The sequence below is a fragment of the Nothoprocta perdicaria genome, unplaced genomic scaffold (genome assembly GCF_003342845.1).
Source record: "Nothoprocta perdicaria isolate Ctin4 unplaced genomic scaffold, notPer1 scaffold_304, whole genome shotgun sequence".
Classification (NCBI taxonomy): domain Eukaryota; kingdom Metazoa; phylum Chordata; class Aves; order Tinamiformes; family Tinamidae; genus Nothoprocta; species Nothoprocta perdicaria.
In genome coordinates, this window is record NW_020455538.1 from 142,377 (window position 1) to 164,437 (window position 22,061).

Below are 22,061 nucleotides of genomic sequence, written 5' to 3' on the forward strand. Positions count from 1 at the left end.
ATTCTACTTTATGCATTTCCAGCTTCTGCCTCATTTTATGAGCTTGGCTACAGTAGTCCACAATGTATTGATGGTCACAATATGCTGCTCAGCAGCAGTGGCTCTGGGTTGCTGGGGCTTGCTAAGGTTAATGTTATCCTTGTGAGTTCAGTACTAACAGCATGAGGTGCTAGGAGGAGGTGTGTTGTACCAGGCCAGTGTCCATGAGACCCTCGTAGCTGCATGTTAAGTTCCTGCACCCATTATTTCTCAAGAGTCGTATGAACTCCTGGCAGATACAATGAAGGGCAAAGCGTGCACTGAAAGATGATGTTTCCATCACTTTAACTATGAAAAGAATTTTTGTCTTCAAATTGTAGTTTATGAGTTTGAGTTGAATGAGTTTCAATGGAGAGGGACTCGTTGCATACTAATATCTTAAGGAAGGGTGTCAAGAGGAGGGGGATAAGCTCTTTTCAGTGGTGGCCAGTGACAGGACAAGAGGCCGTGGGCACACAGACAAGCACAGGAAGTTCTGCCTGAATTTGAGGAGAAACTCCTTGACCATGAGGGTGACAGAGCACTGGCACAGGTTGCCAGAGAAGTTGTGGAGTCTCCTTCTTTGAAGCTAACCAAAACCCACCTGGATGCAACCCTGTGCTCTAGGTGACTCCGCCTGTGCAGAGGGGTTGGACTAGATGAGCTCCAGAGGTGTCTGCCAACTTTTATCTTTCTGGGATTCTGTACCTTTCCATTAACAATATAAGAAAAGAGCCACATGAAACAGCAGATTGCCATTGGCAAACACTCCTATGTTCCTTGCTTCATAGCACCAGTCAGCACCCATGCAGAGGATGCTGAGTGTCACAGCTGAAAAAAAAAGGAAAAAAAAAAAATCTTTTTATTGTGGTGCAGCTGCTTTCAAATGAGCCACGTAATCTCAAGGTAAGTGCATGCACAGCTGTTTCACACTGCAGTCAAGCTAGGACACTGCTGTTGGCAGGGTCACCACATTGGCATTGCTGGAGCAGGAAAGGCACAGGGCAGGGAGGAGTCAGTGTCGATCTCCATGCTCCGGGGCTGCTGGTTCCTCCCTGTGGAAGGTGACGTTCCCAGAGGGCTCTGACACTGCACAGGGCTCCGGCACACCCCGGTACCTGCTGCCTCCCGGAGCCTGCGGCAGGGTTGGCCTCACYGCTGGCCAAGCAGCCTGCAGCGATGCCCCGTGAGTCTTGGAGATGTTTCCTCACCCCAACCTCACTCCCAAAAGAGGCTGCGTTTCAGCACTGGAGGGGCTGTCACCTCATGGATCCGTCCATCTTGCTGTGCAGGGGTGAGAAGCCTGGCAGCGAGTGGGACAACATCCCAGAGGTTCCCACCACAGCCAGCACCACCACTACTACCACTGCCACTGCCCGCCGTGCTGCTGTCCTCAGCGCTGTGTCTGCAGCAGGGACGCATGTGCATCCCTGTGTGCCCTTGCACCCACCACAGGGGTGCCAGGTGGAACTGGTCACCACGAGGCTGCAGGGCAGTGCGAGCTGCCCCACAGACAGGAGATCCTTGGCGCTCAGCCCCATGCTCCTCTCACTCCTCTTGGGCCACAGGCACCAGCTGCCGCCAGGGCCCCCATGTGACACTGAGTCACAGGAGGCCGCAGGGCTGGTCCAGCACAGGGCTGGGGCATCGTGCGGCTCCTGCATCGCCAGACATGGGGAGGGCGCGGTGCCCAGAGGCAGCTCTGAACACATGGAGAAAATGCAGCGTGCTGCCACAGCCAAGGAGGCCAAGTAGTCGCAATCAAGCCATGGTGCTGCTGTCCCTACCAATGCAGCAGCCCTGTAACRGTGGCTTTGCAGCAGGGTCCAAGAGCAGCATGAAGGATGCACCAAGCAGAGGAACAGCCACCTGGCTCCATGGGAACTCAGAAAAACAGCACAAAGAAGAAGCTGGGCCTCCACCAGCACCCATTCYGTTCAGGCAGGTTGTTTTATAAAAGGTTTTCTTTAGTTCTTTAGAACAGCAAGGACAGAGAAAGGGAGGGAAGCAGTAGCAGGACCCCAACACTGTGTCCCTCCAACCCCMCAAGTAGCCACAAACAGCCAGGGACCACAACCCTCCATCGCATCTTAGGCCAAGGAGCAGCTTCCAGCAGGAATGGCCTTAGTGGCCCAATAGAGACATTCAGTGCAGGCGGCCAGCTCTGCAAACCAGCACCACAGAGTATGCTACAGCCAGAGGAGCAGCAGCACACAGACAACCCACACCCAGAACAAGAGCATGGAGCTGGGAACTGCTGCAGGGCTAAACAGGGGCTAAAGCCCCTGTGCCAGCTTGCATCACTGCACCTGCTGAAGGGGTGGTTGGTGCAGTACCCCTAACAATGCTGCTTACAGCCCAAGCGGTCAGCTGCAAACACAGGGAGATGAGCTTAGCATGCTACAGCAGAAACTTTATTCGGTTCATTTTGAAAATATTTGCAACCAAAATTTATTTTTGCCTGCTCACAGAAATAAGCTTTAACATAGAGGCTGTATACAACTCAAATACAGGTAATACTTTTAGCAATAACTTACAAGTATAAACTAATGGCAAACTACAATTTCACAAAGAATTGTAAACATTTTGCACAATTGTCAGTCCTTTCTTTTAGGCAAAGTGCTCTTTTGATGGCAAATAAATTAACAAATACATAACTAGACTACTTCCAGACATTACAAAAYGGTGTTTAATAAGGCTTGTAAACAACATTATAGTTATTTATGCAGGATCCATAAAAGTGTCTTGCAGGCTAAATATACTTACATATCTGGACAGCAAAAGTGATCTTGAAAATGGTTTAGACGTTAAATAAAAAGTTAACATTAATCTCTCTGTGATATTTTAATACACATTAAAGGACCTAAACATTTAGCAGTTCATGTCCCTGACAGAGGGGTTAGGTGTGGCTGATGGGCAGCTGTGTCATCGAGTGGGGTAGCAAAGGCTGGAGGCCAAGCGCCGTAGGTGAATGAGCTGCAAAGAGAGAGGTTGACCCGTCAGCTTCAGGGGAGACAGGAGAGACAGCGCCCGGCTCCCAGCCCTCCCACCCACCCGCCGGGCACTGGCACCGCACCTCCCATGTCGGCCGCCCGCAAAGCCTGGCCACAGGTCCGCTGCACAAGAAAACTGTTTTCTTTAAGGCATTCTTATTATTGCAGCATAAAACAAAATGAAAACAAAACACACACACAYGTGGTTTCTTATTACCAGTACTTGTAGCAAGGAAAAGGCACAAAGTGGTCTTCGCATTCAGATCATCCATTACATTATTGTGGTGAATGGCTCCTGCTAGGAGAGCAGTGAGATGCAGAAAGCAGTTATGGTACCAAAATATTTGGTAACAGAACACTGGAAATGAGAAACCTGTTGCCTCTCCCTTAGTACTCAGCAAAGAGCCCCTGCTACAGCTGCTAGTGCTTTACTAGTCCTAGTAACCGCCAGTTAGCTAGTTAGCAAGTGTCACTATCACATGCCATGGGCCAACCGGAGCAGCGCTCAGGYGGGACACCCACCGTCCATGTAGGTGTGCAGCGCGGTGAGCATGGTGCCATCAGGGGGCACGTAGGCAGCGTAGGCCATCTCCTCCAGCATGGGGGGCGAGAGGCGGGAGGGCTGCGCGGCAGAGACGGGGGYGGCAGACGAGTGGTTGGGGCTGACGTGCTTCTTGTGGCGTGCGCGGCAGTTCTGGAACCACACCTGCGGGGAGGCACGGCCGCGTGAGCAGCGCCTGTGGCACCAGCAGCGCATGGCACCCGGTGCCCAGCGCCCGCCTACGCGGCGCTCCACCTGCAGGAGCCGCTCTCCTCCGCGCAACATAGAGAAGGAACACAACGAATTGAGTATTATTCCTGCCAAACAGGACCACAATACTCAATAACCCCAGTGCTCATGTCATCACAGCAGCTCTAAAAAGGCAGTTATTCAGAATGGGCTAAGATCAGCTTTTTAAAAATAAAGCTGACTATAGATACATGTCCTGTCTGGGACATATAATCATGCCTGAACTGCCAGATTAAGACTTTGTCCACCTCTTGGTGGACAGGCAAACCCATCCTTGAGCCGTCCCCGCATGCGCCCCAGCTCAGTGCAGTCACCTGTATCACGCGCCTGCTCAGGCCTGTTCTCTCTGCCAGCTTCTGCAGCGTCTGCGCATCCGGGTTGTTGTCCTGAGCAAACTGCGCTTGCATGACCTGCAACGTCAGGAGAAGGATGCAGTTGTGTGGTCTTCAAAACACAGCCACACTGCAGATTCCTCTTGTTCTGGGTTTAGGAAAGCATCTCACTAGTCCCCAGGCAAACTGCTGAATACATTAAAGCAAAGAAATCYCTCCACTCCCAAAAGACAACCCTTGCAGTGAGCCTGGACACCATGCCTACCCCAATGCAGCTGAACCAGGAGACTTTTTCAGAATGAAGGAAACCAGCTGTTTCCACCAGTTGACAACAGCAGAAACATCAAGTACGATTGCACAGGAACCAACTGGGTGGAATTCAGCCAGGTCAAATGCCCTTGACAAAGACATGACCCATGACAGCTGAGCAGCCAGCAGGTGGCCTGGGGTGGGATAAGGGCTGAGCTCAGATTGGCTGCTGGTCCGCCATCYGCACAGCCAGTGAGCGCCAGGCACAGCACCCATGCTGCAGACACAGGGCTGCCGTGGCACCCCGGAGCCGCACGGGCACCCCGGAGCACAGCAGTTCAGGAAAGGTGAAGCTTGTGTCCCACAGACTCGCGGACCTGTCTGCTCCACACTGCCTCTCCAGCAGTGACAAGATGAGAACATCAAAGCAGGGAAGAGCAGGTGACAGCAGCACCGGCTTCCGTCCCCATGGCTCCACAGGTGAGGGACAGGGCACGGAGCAGAGAGACACCAGTGCCCCAGTCCCACACCTCCCAATGGCTCCTGCAGGCCTTTTCCCGCYGCAGAGGGGAACACAGAGGGGCTGCGCTCACATGAGGACTGTGCAGAAGCCTCCTCAGCATCGCATCGAGCACAAACCGCGTCAAGCATAGGGACCACCACCCTCTACAGAGGCACCTTCCCRTTTTAGCCCCTACTGCTGGGAAAAGCCACTTTCCTACCTAAAACCCTAACACGGAACAGCAGCGCCCATCTCCCAAMGCGGTGCTGCCCTGGGCTTGGCGCTGTCGCAGCAGCCCTGGCTAGGAAGCACCTGCAAACCCACGGAGGGGCTGGGAACAGCGTCGAGGGGCCCGTGAGACCAGGTCAGCACCAGCATCGACAGCACCGGCCCCCTCAGCACAGCTCTCCGTGTTATGYAACTCCAAAAATATTCCATCTTCAACACTGTGCCGTGATGCAAGCGTCTGATTAGAGAGATTTCATTGAGCAACCAAAGTCATCAACCTCCTCTTTGTTTCCTCGCTGCAGAATTACTGGTTGCCCCCAGGGGAAATAAAAAGCTCGAAGAGTAACTATTTCCCATAAAACTGCTGAAGCTAACAAGCAGGTCCAGAAACATGCTGGGTCTTGACAATTTGTGAAATAGTTTAGAATATACAAGCCCTTTTGCCCCCTTCCTTATGCATCCGATTTCTTAACGGTCCAGGAGTTATGTCCTGTGTAAACCCGAACTAAGCAAGTTTTCAGCAAAACCCTCTACCTGGAGCTGGTCTGCTGTGAAGCTGGTCCGAGCTCTCTTTGCTGGTTTAGGATGATTAACATCTTGCTCTGTTAATAGCGCTCCTTCCACACTAATCCCATTACCTGAAGCATAAAAAAAAAAAAATTAAAAAGAGTTTGCTAAACATTAAAAAATATTTTTGTAAATTGGACCATCCTCCAACAATAACTAACAGTGCTTGGCTGGCCRAGTGCAGATTTGGAAAAAAAGCTACGTTCGGCTCAAAGTTACGTGTCTCTGGCACCAGAACCCAACTGGCTCCCTTGTAGGAGGGAAGGAGTACACCAGCACGACATTTTATGGGCTAGATACACTTTGCTTTATCATAGCATAGAAAAGAAGTTGTACACACTATAAAAACTAAGATAACATATAACTTGAACATTGTTTTAATTCAAGGACCTTCACTTCACCTTGATAAAGCTAGATAACAAACTCTTAACAAGAAAGATGAAGCCAAAGCCAGCAGAACTAAGCCACGAGCACAGTTCATAACAGCAGCAGCCTGTTACCATTTTCAACCTCTCTCTTCAGGTTGTCCAGCATGCAGTCATAATGCACTCTGCACAGCACTTTCTCTTCGACCAAGGCAAACTCCTCGCCGGTAGAAAGCTGTCGCTTGCAGGAGAAGCAGGCAAAGCAGGCCAGGTGATAGACGTTCCCCTTGGCCCTGCGGACCCAGTCAGTGGCATGGATGTGCCTGCCGCAGCGGGAGCAGCGGGTGCCGTACCGCCTGCAGGAAGGAACAACGGGCTGGAACCACCGCGGCTCCTGGCTCTCTGCAGCAGCCCGACACGCAGTTCTGCCCTCGTCTTAAGGGAGGCATTAACTTCTGCAGCTGGACTTTCTTTAAAAGACTACCTGAGTGTGCAACACTTGGTCCTTTGTGCTATAAAGATGATTTCTCCATGGGAAGCTGCCACCAAGAGGTGGAAGCAGCTGCCTTCTGCTCCAAGCCCTCCTGGATGTTCAGATGCATGTCACATTACCCAAAGAAAGCCAGTGTGGAATACTACATTAGCTGCATCTTCCTTCACTAACCATTCAAGCCTTCAGCAGTGCAAGGGGAAAATCTAGATCTTCAYGATCATTTCCTTAATTATCACAGCATGATTGTATTGCCTTTAAACAAAATTCAAACATGTGCAAATATTTATCTTGATAAGATAGAATATTTCCTTTTCAAGGGGAAACTAGCAACCAGAATACATTGATTATATAGATAAGCATTTGGCCTAAAAATTTCTGTGGACTTGTAAGTTCTTATTTAGTCCCATGTAACTGATTTACTTTTTGAAGCAGCTCCCCTTCCGTGTCAAAATCCACTGGGTGAACATAACCCCCAAGGCAGATCCACATATGGCTGGGCTGCAGAGCACTGTGATCAAGCTAAACTTAATGACAAAGTTCTTGCTGCCTTCTGGACTCAGGATTTTTGTCTCTTCACTCTGTGACCGAAAAGTTTTTCAATGCAAGCAAGAATTAATAATATTTTTCCTCTAAGGATTAGACCTTAATCCTGGAGAATGCTTCATGCTCTAAGTCAAACAAAACACATAGTATTGTAAGTGCTAAAAGCTTCTTGTGAAGTTTAAATGATTTAATTTAGGTTATTTTACTACTTCTATGCAGTACTCTATGTCTGGAGCAACATTCCTCTGGGACCAGGCAGAGTATGGCCTTGATCTTCCTTGTGCTCAGTAGCTGCATCGCTAAGGGCAATCCTTTGTGTATGTGATAAATTTAGAACCTGCATAGTGCTAGGGACTTGGACTTTTTTTTCACCTGTATGTGCATTTATTTCTGTATAAAGTTAAATTATTCAATAAGAGTTACTATACATGACAAAAAAAAAAAAAAAAAAAAAAAAAAAAAAAAAAAAAAAAGCATGATTTTACATGAGACAGAATTTCCCAAGTCCCTTTGTGAGAAAAGTCAGGATTTAACTACCGAAAACAAATCTAGCAAAAGAAACAGAGCCTAAATGCACAGCATAAATTACAGCTTACATGATACCTTTCAGGCAGGTACCATATCCCATCTCATTTTTTTTATATATATATATATACACACATACACACACACACATATATGTGATATACCTGAAATAATCGAGTTTGCAGAAGATATCCTTATCCTTGATGTAGCAGCTGGTGTGCCGCCCCAGGGATGTCCTGCACACGCTGCACGAGAGGCAGCGCACGTGCCAACAGAGATCATTTACCTGCAGGATATGAAAGATGCTTCAATGTTTGTGCTGCCAACATTGATATCCCAGTTTCCTAAAACTATTTTTTCCATATATGAAGAAAAGACAAAAAAAAATCGCACATACCATAACAGATTCACAGAAAGTATATCTTCAAGACCATTCACTTTTCCTACAGAATTGCATACACAAAGGGTTAACTGTTTGCTGAAGGTCTTTATTCAACAAAAGCTTTCTTGGCTTTGTAATTAAAGCACAGGAAGAGGAAGAAAGATTTAAGTTCCAGGTAGGTGTTTTGCACCCTGCTCTGCAGCACTAGAGTAACAGCAAGTTACGGCCTCGCACAACCTTGGGAGCGACTGGCTCCTGCACTCTCACTCCCTAGACTGCCCAACATGGTATGTGCCAACAGGAACTTCATAAAGTTCTTCAACATTTTGATATGCAAGCACCAAACAAAGAGAATAAATGTGTGCCAACARTAAACACATCAGGAAGCATCTTCTATCAACGGATTTTAGCATTTAAATTCTTTAGAATGATCAAGAAATACTAGTAATTGTTTTAATGTTTAACATAATATCTGCAGTGAAATTTCAAGTAGTTATGAAAAACTATAGGAATTCAGGAGTTTTAAAATGTCGTGTTTAAAATTTGGGCAAGCAATCTGTGGGCAAATATTTTTTCCATCCTTATAAAGAGGATTTTTGTTTATCGTGAAGCAATTGTGCATCTCACAGCAGCTAAATTAAATATTCTGAGAACCCAAGACTCTCGGGGAGAGAGGAAAAAAAAAAGGAAAAAAACCCTAATAAGTCTCTAGATAATTACTTGTTATATAGGAAGAATTACGTAAAACGATAATTTTTTTCTTAGGGAGTTTTTCCCCCTTTTCAAATCCAATTTTCCAGTTTAAATACGTGTTAAGCCAACTTCTCTCAGCTCTCGGTGAGGTCTCCGGTACAGACGCCGCAGGCGGCCGCGGCAGCTCGGGGCGAGGAGCGCGGGAGGCCGGGCCCGCAGCGCTGCGGAGCGCCCGCCCGTCCCTGTTGAGGCCGCGGGCAGCGGCGCCTCCGCATCGACACTCGTGTGGAGTCTCACGCGCGGCTGCTGGACGGTCCGGGCCCGCGCAAGACGGACAGGCAGCGGCGGYGCCAGGCGCGGGACCCACCGGTCCATCCGCTGCGGCAGGAGTCCGGTCCGCAGTCTCCTCGGAGGGCCGCGCTGCTCCGCGCMGCGGGACAAGAATCGTTGCTCCACTCGCGGCCCCCCGCCCGGTCCCGCTTCCGAGATCCAGCGTAGAGGATTCCGGCGCACAGCAGGGTCCAAACCCGGGCGGTACCGGCCCGGGCCGCGTCCCCTCCTGTTCTCGTCGATAGTGCCCGGCTTCAACTCCGCAGAATGTGTGAGGGCTTAATTTAACTTAGAAATTTATGGGAGCGAATAACTTGATAGCAAGATTTTCTAATTGCAGTTTTAAGCCGTGATACATAGTAATCCTAGCAGCCCCAAATGCATTATAGCTTATATTTAAATCTCCGAAAGTCCATGTTTTTAAGTGATAAGGCTTGGATCTTGGACACTAACGACGAAAGATCCTGCTCTGCTTTCACATAATCTCCTTCCTCCATGGGCGCTACTAGACTACCTTACAGGAGAGATTGTTTCTACAGCTCAAAGAGCTTTGGAAACAGAAAACTCTTTTGCCTTTAGATTCGTGAATTATTATAGAAAACTTATTTTCAGCTAATAACGAGATGGTCATATGGTCACCGCTTAATCAGAAACGTAAAGAACAAAGGAAATTATCCACGTCCAGAAAATTCGTTTTCTGCCCTCATCACTTTCCAGCTACAGCAAAATAAAAGGATCAAAAGGCAGAAGGAGGAAAGGGAAAAACAAAACAAAAAAAAATGCTTTATCGAAACGGAGCCGGTAGCTCCCCTTTTCTTCAAGGCCTGTACCGCAAAAATCCGTATAGAATTAGCATAATGTTTTTAAGAAATCCCGTTTGTGCAGTAAGYCTGTTCACACCCACAAGCCGAGGGGCGCTCCGGCCAGGCGGACACAAAAAAAAAAGATCAAAAAGGGTAAAAGCATCAGGTTCCTTCTCGCTTCCTCCCAGTGGTCCCGCTCCGCCGGGCCGAGGGGCCCCGGGCGCCGCGGCCGCCCCTGCGAGGGCTCCCCGTCGCTGCTGCCGGGGCTACTCCGGCCGGGCGCCCCGCTCTACTCAGCGCGGCCGGGCCCCGGGCGCCCCGCGGCGCAGCCGGCCGGCTCCCGCACCGCGGGAAGCGGGGCTGCCACTGCCACGTCAGTGCGAGGCGGCTCTCGCCGCCGCCCTCGCGTGCCCGGCCAGCCCCCGGCCCCTCGGAGCTCACCTTGAGCAGGTACTTGTCCACAATCTCCAGGCCGCAACTGCTGCACACGCACTTGCTGGGGGCGCAGCCGGAGCCCGAGGCCATGGACCGCGGCGAGGAGGAGGGTGACAGGGCGGTGGAGGAAGAGCACGAGTCCTCGTCGGCCGTCGCGGGGCTCGCCTGGGGCAGCGCGGGGAGTGCGGTCAGCGTCGCACCGACCCACCCGAGAAGGAGCCCGGAGCGCCCCGGCCGCGCGCTCACCTTGTCCGAGGGGGCGCCGAGCGCGGGCAGGTCCTTGTCGTCCAACCGACACACGAACATCGGATCGCTCTTCCAATACATGGCCCAGCCCTAGCGCATACCAGCTCCGCGGGCCGCCGGGACCGCTCCGCGCCTCTGCGCGCAACGCCTGTCGCACAAAAGTTTTGTTTGCAGTGGGAGGGCCGCGGTGCGGTCCTGCCTTCCGCGGGCGCGCTGGCCTCTCCTACTGCCAGAGCCCGCCTTCCGCGTGGCGGGGCCSCCCGGGGCTGGAGGGGGGGATATCCCTCCGTCTCCATCCCTTGCCAGCCCTTCCCCTCCGCCCCAGCCCGGGCGCAGACTCCAGTTACGTCGCTCCTGCGTTAGCGAGGAGACCAACACAAGGGAAGCGAGACACCAGGGAACAGCCAAGGTATCCGCCCTGCCGAAGTTCCCAATGCGACCCGCAGCTCCCAACCCCGCTCCCTGCTCCTGACCGTGCCTCCCAACCCTCTCGTTAGGCCAGACCAGGAACACCTGAAGCACCAATGCTGCAGCCTTCCTGCGGGCTGGAATCACTCTCGAAACATCGCGGCGTGACGCGCAGCAGCGTTTCCCGCAGCACACAGGGACAGCTGAGAACTGGTGTCCCGAACCCCAATCCTCTGGGAAACCTCTGCTCTGCTCGAAGCTTGGAGGCAACTGAGCCTCAGCGTGCTCCTCACAGGTGAGGTCAATAGCSGGAAAAACAGCTCCTCGCACGTATTTAACTCACCAGCTGTTTTCAATTAGCTCGTTGCTACGTGTGCATCTTTTTCCTCCCTTCTATGCTTTAGTTCTGTTAAAAGATAAACTGATGTGAGACGTTTTGTGGAGCCTCAGTAAGGGAAGCTGAGAGAACTGCCCCCATGTTTAGCAACGCTAAAGTATGTTTGATAAAGAGGGATTTTAGTTCTGAAAGAACGTGAGAGGAAAATCTCCCCTTTCCTCTCAGAGCAGTCATGGCCGTTAATTCGCCTCCCCCCACAGGCCTTGTCCCTGCCTGACAGCGAGGACGGGGCGGCGGTGCCCGCAGGTCGTCCTCTTGGCGCTGGTCTGCGCCAGCCCTGGGCAGGGGTTCGCTCTGGGCCCCCCCAGTGCCTTTCCCAGGGGAGCGGGTTTCGCTGTGACATGGGTTAGGGCAGCCTGACGGGGCCCGCGGCGCCGGGCGGAAGGCAGGGAGGGCGGCGGCGCAACCTGGGCTTGTCCCGGCCCGCGGGTCAGCCCCGAGCCGCCCTCCTCGCCGGGGAACCGCCGTGCGAGAGCGGAGCCCCCTCCCCGTGCGCAGAGAGAGCGACCTGGGGCAGCGCTGMGCGTGCGGGGCCGTGCTGAGAGCCAGTTTGCGGCTCTGCAGTCCCTCTCTGTGCTGCCAACGATCTCGTGAGCGGCGCTCGGTGCTCCGCGTGGAGAACCGCACGTCGGATTTCTACAAAATAAGCTCGTTCCTGTGTGTATGGACCTTTCATCTGTGAAAAACATTAGAAGCAGGAGACCACAAAATCGGTACACTGATCCCTGCGACGCTTGCAGCCGCGCAGCAATTGGGGAAAACCGCGCACGGGAGAGCGCGGAGGGAGCCCGGGCCCGGCTGCCCGCGCCGCRCTTCTCCATGACTCCTTCCGCGCCCAGTCCGGGCCCCGCGCTTCCGCGCTGTGTGCGCGGCGGCGGCACCTGCGGTGAGCAGGAGGCTCCCGGTGGGGCCAGGTCGAGTCTCGGACTAAGGGTTTCGTTCGGGGCATCGCAGRGGCTGCGGGCTGAGTCGTGAGGCTTGGCGGCTGCCCCGAGCACAGCTCGCTTTTCGCAGCGCGCAGATCCGCCATGCCGCCCGCCCGCGGACGCTCCGCGGGAGGCGAGGGGTTTTGCCGAGCTGCTAGAGGGCGAATGTTCTGAGAAGAAGCCAGAAAGGTTCTGGTTTCGGTGGGGTGGATATGAAAAGTCCCAGATCTGGTTATTCGGGCTCAAGCTGCGCTTCGTCCATGATGTTTTATCGCCTCTCTCCCACGTCCCGTCTCTCCAAGGGTCGCTCTGCCGTGGTTGTGATTTTGGTGAACGCTTCCAGCGTCGTTTTCTGAAGAGATGAAAGGCGTCCCCGCTCGCTATCAGGGGCTCCCCAGCTTGTGCGTGCGCTGCTCTCCTCGGTGCCGTCTTCGCGCCCGCGGGGGACGCGCGGCTCGGGCGGTGCTTTGATTCGGCCGCCCCGACCGGCGAGAGGGAAGTCCCCGCCGGGCCGGTCGTGGTGGGTGCGCGGCGCTGCGGAGCGGGAGACTCCTGCGGGACGTCCCGGCACTAGGACTGCGCCTGTTTCTCCTTCCGCTCTCGGGACTAACGCGAGGATGTGTGTGGGTGGGAGTGCTAATTAGCCGCAGAGAGGAGAGGCCTCTTCAGGGCTTGACGACTCGGCACAGCACGATGAGAGCACTGGTCGCGGAAGTTGTGCAGAGCCCGCGGCAGCGCGAGCGCGCGGCTYGCTGCTTCTGCCCGCGGGGCGCTGCGGTGGCCCCGCTTCTCCCGCGAGCGAACGGTAGCAGAGCCACAAGCCCCTCCGCGGCGCCACTGCAGGCCGCGCCGCCGAGRCCCTGGCTGCCCGGGCGGCGGGAAGGACCGCGCTTTGCCGAGCCCCGCTCGCGGCCGCTGCGCAGTCGGGGGCCGGGGCCTCCGCGCGAGCTCCAGCCGCTCGCACCACTTTGGTGTCTGCAACTCTGTCCCGGGTCCCGCCTGTGCTGGGGCTACGGGGCCTCTGCGGGCCGTCTGAGGTAAGTGCGGAGCCGAAGGCAGTGCGCTCGGGGTCGCTCCTCACGACTTTGCGAACCCAGCGCTCCAGCGGTCGGTAAAAGCTGCGGAACTGGCATCAGGCTCTCGTTCCTGACTCCGGGCTGGCTTAACGCGATGCGACTGACCCGTTCTCCTAATAACGGTCCATCCTGCAGCCCCAGGGCAGCCCGGCCGCCCCGGTCCTGCGGCGCGGCGCTCCTGGGACCGACCGGATCTGCCGGAGAGAAACGTTTCTGTTTCCTAATTGGGTGAGTGATTGAGGCAGCGGTTCCCTCACAAGTGTCTAGAGCTCATTGCAACTTGCTGTTTTGCTATTATTTTTTTTTCCTCCTCTTTTAACATTTTTTTTCCTGCAGAAAAATAAAGCAAAACAAAGGATCAAGCGGGGCATTGGGGGACGCAGACCTGCTGCTTCATACGGCATCGCGAGGGAGCACAGACCGCTCGGCGCCTCGGCTGGGGTGATTTTGCATCGTTCAGCTCCGCTTATTTTGCCTATTGGTCCCTCCAATATGAATACACTAATCTGGATGAAACACGAGCGTGCTTTAACGAAATGTCGCACTTCGTTCCCGAAATGGCAGTGAAAAATTAATCTAAATCTATTTTTTTTTTCTTTAGGATTTTGCCAGGAGTGCAGTCATTTGTTTAGGGAAGGTGCTGGGAGAAAAGTGAAAGCAGTGATCAAACTGTGCAGAAGAACRTTTTGCCCTCAACGCTCCGGATGGCAAAGGCGAACTCGACCCCGTCGCTGACCCTTCCCAAGCCCGGCTCCGTGCTGCCGGGTGTTGGTTGCCACCTCTGAGCTGCAGTCTAAGCGGGGAAGGAGCGCAGCCCGCGGACCTGCCCAAGGGGACGGCAGCTCCCAGAGCCTGCGCCGACGGAGCCGCTGTTGCGTCACGAGCTCCGCGCTGTCCCTCCGTGTCCCGCGCTGCCCCACAGGGACCCAGCGGGCCCCTCGTGCCTGCCCGCCCCGTTGGTCGCGGGCTGCCGGCCGGGGCGGCAGCTCGGGCTTGGGTCGCTGCCGGCACCGGCGCTGCTGCCCTTCGCGGCTCTGACGGGACGTAACCGCTCCGCTGGCGACCGCGGTGCTTTTCCACGGCTACCGGTAGCATGGAAACAGAGCTGAAATAATAAGGGCAGCAGAGGAAAATATTTGGACACGAGTTGGTTAAAGTGGAACTTAATCACTCTGAGAAGGAGCAGTTTTGTGTGGGGTGCCGGATGGGGCGGGCAGCTCGCGGCTTCCTCGCCTTGAGGCGCCTCCGAGGAGAAAGGGGCACCCTCGAGGGAGAGGGACATTCCTGCCTCCCCTCAGCAGGGACCGGGGGTCGCAGCTGGCGCCGCGTCGCGGGCCAGACGCAGGCGACGAGCAGGGGCAGCCCCAGGGCCAGCAGCTCCCGTGGCCCTTCTGCCGCCCAGTGCAGCTGCCTGCTCCAGCGAACGGACCTTTGCAGCACGGGCCACGAATCCTCTGCGATGGGAGCCCGTCTGCCCTGCATTATCCCGGCCTCTCAAAGGCAGACACTGCTCATGGATTTTGTTTTTTCAGAGCTCTGCTGCAGATGTATTCAAGGGACTTGTCCCCATATAGCACTAAGGGTGGCAACACCAGCATTTGAGGTGTGCTGCTTCAGCACACATGCCTCCCAAATCTCTAGCTGCTGCTAGAGATTTTGGCTGTTACTCAGCCCATTGAATGACTGTGGCAACTGCAAGATGTCCTCAGAGCAGATGTTGCTGCGAGTATCTCAATGTGCACCAGCAACAGGCTGTCGTAGCAGAGCATCAGTAGGTACCATAGACTGCTCCTGTGACTGTGAGCTGCAGTGAAGGTTCACCTTGCTCAAGATGTGAGCTGCAAAGCCTCACCAGCTGATTTGTCACCCTACAGGTTAATTCAGTGTGCATCACATGTGTATTAAGAATGAAACATCTGTTAAAAGCAGTATACCAAGGAGCTGGAATATTCTGTTTTCTAAGCTAACAGATAGGGGATAAGCTCATGAGAGAGGTCATTCCTTCACTCCAGGYCAGAACACCATGATGACCACCCAGAGTAAGACTCTGGATTGCCCTGCACAGGTTACATTAGCCTAAATCAATGTGTCTCCACAAGCTAGGAATACAGATTCATAGTTTGGTAATGGCTATGCACAAAGCGCTACTGTAAATCTCTGAAATAAAATTTATTTCCTCTGAAAGGACAGAGATTTCAGGTGTTCATTTAAGTGTTTTAAGTAGCAATAGGGGACCTTGCTCCTTTTTGGGTCTACCAACTTTACCCTGATGCAGCTGCTCTGTTGACTCTTGGTTGACGCTCGTGTCACTGAATGGGGATGTAGCTGGGTGTCATGCTGATGATGCTCCAGGGTGACTCACCTCGGCTGCTGTGTCGACATCAGCCCAGACAACCTTGGCTTTGACCTTGGTCCTTGGGAGCAGCTCAGGACTTCTGGACAGGGGATGAGATAGGGGAAATTTTGCAAAATCTTTAGCACAGGCCTCTCTGCTTCAGTTTGCAATAAAGGGGAAAAGGGGATGAAAGTGGCAGGGAGAGTTGCTGGAGATTTTAAAGGCAACTGTTTGTTTGAATCTGTCCAAGTAAACATTCAAAAATGAGTCACCTCTGATCCGTTACCTGGTAAAGCTCTGCACAAAGCTGCACTTCTCTGTGTGATGCTTAGTTGGTCCTTAGTGCCAGCTATAAGTTGATGCTTGAGCAGGATTCTTTGTACAGCTTTCAGGTACAGAGGACCCGCAGGTTGAAGGAAAGCCTGAGGTGTGCATGGAGCCTGTCTGGCCAGGCTGTGCTGGCTGTAGCACTGCTCTTGTTCCATGCTGCGGCATGGACAGACAGATGCCTATACATGGAACAGACCCTGCTGCCAGGGGAGGGGTGGTGCTGGCTGGCCCTGTGCTTGGGCACCATGTGGTGCAGGGCAGCGCATTGCCCTGCTCCAGCCAGGCACTGGGTGCAGCGAGGGGACAAGTTTCCCTTGGGTGCCAAGGTTGGTTGTTTTGGCCCCTGTGCATCTCCAAGTGGGCTGTGAGGGTGGCCCAGGCCCCCTCTCGCTGCTTGTGCCACATTTCCATCCTGGCCTTGTGCTGCTGCTGGGGGTCCTGGGCTTGCTGGAGACACACAATCATAAATTTCAGTGATGGAAACCACAGTTACCCCATCCTTGCTGGGCTGTATCACTCTGTCACTTTTCATGCCAGCATGTTGGGGCATGTTCATGCCAATGGCTGACAGTGCACTGAGCTCTTATGTGGGAGCAGGCCAGGTTGTACAATGCTGCTTCACATCAAGAGAGTGGCCAAGGAAAACACATGGATCCAACTCGGCTCCAGGAGCCTTGGAAGCAGCATCCAGCTTTGATATGGAGAGACAGGCATCATGTAGACGGCTGGATTCTCACCGAACAGGTGTAGTACGTCTGAAGAGCAATGTGGGAGTTGTTACAGAGAGGGTTCCTTCCTGTGCTGGGTGAGTGGTGAAGGCAATAGCTGCAGCAGACATGGGAACGTGGTAGGCTGACCGCTGCGGCTCCTGCCACAGCAGTGTCTCCCCGGGCAGGTGGGGCCCTCGTGCAGCGCTGGGCACAGGGGTTTGTTGTAATGTCCAACACAAGAAACAGCGTTCCAACACCGCAGCCCCCGCAGCCCCAGTGGGTCTGGGGACTCCTGTCCAGCAGGGCTGTGCTGTGAGTGCCGTGGCACCATCTGCCAGGATCGCGCAATGCTACCCTGCACTGTCAGGGCTGGCAGTCTGACAGTGGGGACTCGTCAGAGAAAGTTGGCTGCTGCTCGGACGTGGTCCGACTTCACCTTCYGTTGGCTCCTGCTCTTGCTCTCTAGTTGTGTCCTCAGTATTTCAGTGCAGCCATCTCCCCCCTACTCTGCTTTCCCTCAAACCATCCCCTGCTCTTTATTCCCTGACCTCCAGTGGCTCCACTGCTGCTCTTGTCCCTTACTTCCACTACCAAGCCACTCTTCTCCCCCTGCCTCTCATTTTCCCTTGCTTTGAGATGCATATTGCCCTGCTCCTTCCCCGCTGTGCTAAATTGCTCCTTGCAGAAGCCGTGCCTTCCATCAACTCCTAGTGCCTTCCATCAGCGCCTAGCACCGCTCCTTTACCTCGCAGGAAGGAGCCGCTGCCGCCTCCAGGGCAGGACCTTGGTCTTCAGCTGCACCAGCAAGAGGGGTTTTCTTGTGCATCTTTCGTGGTTTTTTTTTTTTTTCTTCTTTTTTTTTTTTTTCTTCTTAGTATGTGCTTTTACTCAGTTAATGAGGAGCTTGAGCAGAGCTAGCTGCAGTCTCCTTGTGATACCAGGGCCATAGGTATCTCTCTGTTTCATTTAGGAGGACAGGATACGACCGCTCTTGACACGAGTGATGTCCCCATCCCAACTTTCTCCCTGCCCAGAGCTGAAGTACATGTTTAATGGAAGTAATCAAGTCCATATCATTCTCAGGTAGCTAGAAAAGCTGTTAAATAGACCAACTAGGAGACTGAGGGTGCATCATGCACTAGAAGAGAGATGGCTGTGCTGGAGCTTTGGGTGAGGGAAAGGCACGACCCCATTAGAAATGGTGACCAAGAAAGGCAGACTGTCAAGAACCCAGACACACATGGAGAAGCAAGACTAGAAATTGATTTTATCCCATCCCTGCAGAGGAGAGGGTTATGTACATTTTCATATTTGGGAAGCACACATTTCCTTTCCAAGTTGTGTTTTCACAGAAGTGAACTCCAGTTTTCCTCACTACGAGAAATAAACGGCCACCACCGAGAAACTCTCCTCTTTGCTCTCCTGCTGTCCTGCTCCTGATTCCCTGAGGTCTAGGCCCAAGAAGCGGGGGAAGCGTGAGGCCCATGGTGACGGCCAGAGTGGTTCAACAGACCTGTGTCCTCTCTGAAATGGGCTTTAGAGTGCTGCTGCATCGCCTGGCACTGTGCTGCAAGCATAGAGCTGCGGTTCAGCCTGATTTTAGCAGCTGCTAAGGCAGTTACTAACGAGAAGGTGGCTTTACATCTATTTTCTTTTGTAACAGAAATGTGAAAGGTAGACAACATTGTTGTGAGTATCTGCTCTGTGTTCCTCACCAGTGCAAGCTGCTGAGGGGCTCACATGGGAGCTTTATGGCAAGAGTTAAGAAGCAAAGGTAAATGTTGTGGTCAGCTGGTCTTCCTCCTCCTCCTCCTCCTCCCTTGGAGACACTGAAACTTCATCTACTTTTGACTTTCCCTGCTCTGAGAGAAGCTGCCAGGTGACCTCTTGAGTTCCTCCCAATCAACATCATTCATTCATTCATTCATTCATTCATTCATTCATTCATTCATTCATCACACAATACAAGAATTTAAGAAAAAAAAGTTTGACTCATTTGCACCCCCCAGGTGTTTCTCTGTGCCCCCTCACTTGTTACTGCAGGTCTGTGTGAACACCCCCATCTGAGCAGCCACCTGGGAGGACTCCTGGCTGCCCAGCCATGTTCTTGTGAGAAAGCAGCATTCATAGCACACATTTAGTTCTTTTAATCTGAGTTGTGGGATTTATCTAATGTAAGGAGTTCTCAGCAGCAATGAGAATGCTGTTTCTAAGCCCTTTCCTTAGCTTTTTGCTAAGGAAACACAGAAAACAGAAAGAAAATACATCTCCATACATCACATCACATCTCTGTGCATCACAATACACCACATCTCCAGTGTGGTACCTATCCAGGCATGTGGGGCGGGAGGAAGAGTGTCCTGAGGCTGACATGGGCAGCAGGATGGCTGGAAAGGCAAGGACTGTTATCTGTGTGGACTCCAAACTGAAGGGACTGGCACAGGTCTGTCCTCTGTTGTGCACACAGAATCATTGCAAAATGCACAGCTTCCAGGAGGGGTTTGCTGGAGACTTGGCAGCTTGGCTACAAGCTAAGGCTCTCCTGCTGCTCCCTCGGGGAGTAAAGCAGCTCCTGCGCCGCACAGGCAGCCGCTCGAGGCGACCCGCGACCGCCGCCTCCTGCTCGGCTTTGCCGCCCTGGGGACGCGGGCGGCTCCCGTGTGCCCAGGAGGCTCGAGCGTCCAGCCTGCGGGGGAACGGATGAGCCGCCAGGCACCAAGCTGCTGATGATTAAATGATTGCAAAAAAGAGGAGCTACAAAAATGGGATTCTTTTTGATGACAGAATCGACTTCTATTAAACCATCCACAGTTTGGAGCTTGCTGCCTGGAGAGGCAAAAGCAATCTTGATTTAAAACAAACAAATAACTCCTCCTTTTTTCCTGTTTGCTTACGCCACTATTCCCACTATGTAACCTGAGCACAAAGGAAAGCAGGCTGCTAAACTTTCAGAAACTTTCATTTAGCATCTGCATGGAGAGTTTTAAAGGAAATAAAACAAACAAGTTGAATGTATATAAGGACCCTTGGAAGATCATATCACAGATAAGGAAAATGCTTAGGATTTTTTTTTGTGTGTGTGTGTGTGTAATCCTTTGCAACCTACTCGCAACACTACTCCCTGCATGAGGCCCCCTAATTATTTCATCATGCAGCAGGAAATTCTGGTGGGTCACATATAAACAGCCCGCGGCAGAGACCTCTTCATCAGATAGAGCGTGACATCTGACATCTGTGCAGCCTGCCGTTCGCATGCCACAATTAGCGAGGCAGCCCAAACACTAACGAAAGCAGGAGTGGCCGGGAGCACGGGCTTGACCGGCGATGCCAGAGGTCTCCTCTAACTCAGAACTAAATCTGCAGCCCGTCCTTCCCGAGGGCCATGTCCTGCTCCAGAGGTGCTCAGCCTTGGCYGTGGCACCAGCCTTTCCACAGGGCTGTGGACCCGAGCCCTGCCCTGCACCCAGGGTGCCTGCGTGGGCTGTGGGGCACTGCTGGGCAGCAGCAGTTGTGCACGTAGAGGGGCAGAGCGCGGTGGGCTGCTACCCTGTGGGGCTCCATGCATGGTGGGCTCCATGTGTGGTGGGGCTCCATGTACCATGGGACTCTGTGTGCTGGAGGGGTTTCCATGCATGGGGACACCTCTGGTTCCTTGTACATGTTTAATGATGGGCCTGTCTCCTGGTACCTGAAATTGGTACCAAGATCATAGAATCATAGAATCATAGAATGCCGAAGGTTGGAAGGGACCTCAGAGGTCATCGAGTCCAACCCCCCTGCTCACGCAGGGTCACCTAGAGCACGTGGCACAGGGCTGCATCCAAGCGGGTTTTAAAGATCTCCAAAGAAGGAGACTCCACAACCTCTCTGGGCAGCCTGTTCCAGTGCTTTGTCACCCTAATGTGATGTGGTAGCTGGAGGCTCCTGGAGGCAGAATACAGTCAAGAAATCAGTTGACTGTGATGGACTGGGGCTCTGGATCAGACCTGATCCATGACTGTTTTCATTGTGATGTAGTTTTATAGTTCCTCTGTAAAAAGGCAGGCTATATTTCCTCAAATGAGTCATGGTCAGTGGTGTTTCCCTGGCATGGCAATTGGCTTCTGAGCCAGGGAAAATGCTGCAAGTAGCAGCCTGGAGAGGAGATGGCAATGAATACACAGCCAGACTGGGAGCTGCCCCTGGGAGCAGCGCTCCGAAGGGAGATGATCCGTGTGTGCAGCCGTCCTGTGGCGTGTGTGGGTCCCCAATCCACCGCATCACCCCACTCCGCATGTGCATCCCCTCCTGTCGCCGCCACTCGGTTTCCTCGTCTGTCCTCGCAGGAAGGGAGTGACACCGCAGGAGAAGAACGGAGAGTATCTGCTTGGACAACGGTTTAGGGAAGCATCAGCTCTCGGTGCCTCATGTGGGCACCATTTTTCCCCTGCAAGATACATTTCCACTGTCCTTTAAACACATAGCTCTGCATTGTTATTATTATTGTTGCATTTGTTGGACTCTATTTTTGTACGTCTTGGCTGTTTTTGAATCAGTTCACAATGTTTTAAATATCTTTTTTCTTTTTTTACTTCAGCATTAACTTGAAGCCCAGCTCTAGCAAAATCAATGTTTAGCAGCTCTCTATAATCTGTCCAAGTCTATTTACACAGAAAAATGTTCTTTCCATTACTGCATTGAAGTATATAGTAAATTCCACAAGTTTTAGGAAATTGAATGAACTAGTATTTGAAAACAGAATTTCTTAACACAAGGCTATTGAGACACGAGCTCTGCTGAATCTCCCTGCACAAAACCTTCTTCAGATAAGCCCATAATCTTTCTGTTGTTGCTGTTGAGTTTCATTCATTTAGCAATGCTTAAAATTTCCAGAACAGTTGACTTTTTTTTCTTTTTTTTTTTTTTTTGCATAGGGCAAGTGACCAAATTAGGTTAAGATGGTTTGCAGAAATTAGCTTTTTTTGAAACCAAAGTGTATCATGGAGTGAAATCTCTTCACCTTTTCTTCTGCTTTGCTCTAATGCATTTTTAGGATAGTTATGTTCACAACTAGATAACTTGTCATTAGTCCTTTTTCTCTAACTTACCATTCCTTATTGCATCTCCACAAATCTGAGTGCACACACATTCAATTTCAATTTGACAACTGTATCATAGAATATATTTTGCATTTTTTAAAAGTTTAAAATTTAGTTTAAAATTGACATTTTGTACCCTCCACCTTCATTTCTCCTTGCCTTGTGCACCTGCAGGCATCTGAGCTTGGGAACTATTGGTCAACATCCCCTTGTTTCAGAGTTAATGGAATTAAATGTTCACCTTTACATTTTTGACAGTCTTGTAAATAAACAAAAAAAAAATTAATTTCTTTTACACAAGTTCTAA

At 52.2% G+C, this 22,061-nt stretch overlaps 1 protein-coding gene across 2 annotated transcripts; it reads right to left on the reverse strand.

The window, feature by feature from the left end:
• Positions 1 to 2,462: 2,462 nt before the first annotated feature.
• Positions 2,463 to 11,137, reverse strand: LHX8 (LIM homeobox 8). Of its 2 annotated transcripts, XM_026042485.1 has the most exons (9): positions 11,008 to 11,137; positions 10,495 to 10,642; positions 10,255 to 10,413; positions 7,770 to 7,891; positions 6,180 to 6,400; positions 5,647 to 5,750; positions 4,116 to 4,211; positions 3,534 to 3,717; positions 2,463 to 2,994 (listed from the first exon to the last, which is right to left on the reverse strand). In XM_026042485.1, the coding sequence occupies exons 2-9, from the start codon at positions 10,573 to 10,575 to the stop codon at positions 2,918 to 2,920; spliced, it is 1,044 nt and encodes a 347-aa protein (XP_025898270.1). In that variant the 5' UTR covers positions 10,576 to 10,642; positions 11,008 to 11,137; the 3' UTR covers positions 2,463 to 2,917. The 2 variants fall into 2 exon arrangements, with proteins under 2 accessions (XP_025898270.1, XP_025898269.1); XM_026042484.1 differs by having other exon boundaries at positions 10,255 to 10,642.
• Between the last annotated feature and the right edge of the window lie 10,924 nt (positions 11,138 to 22,061).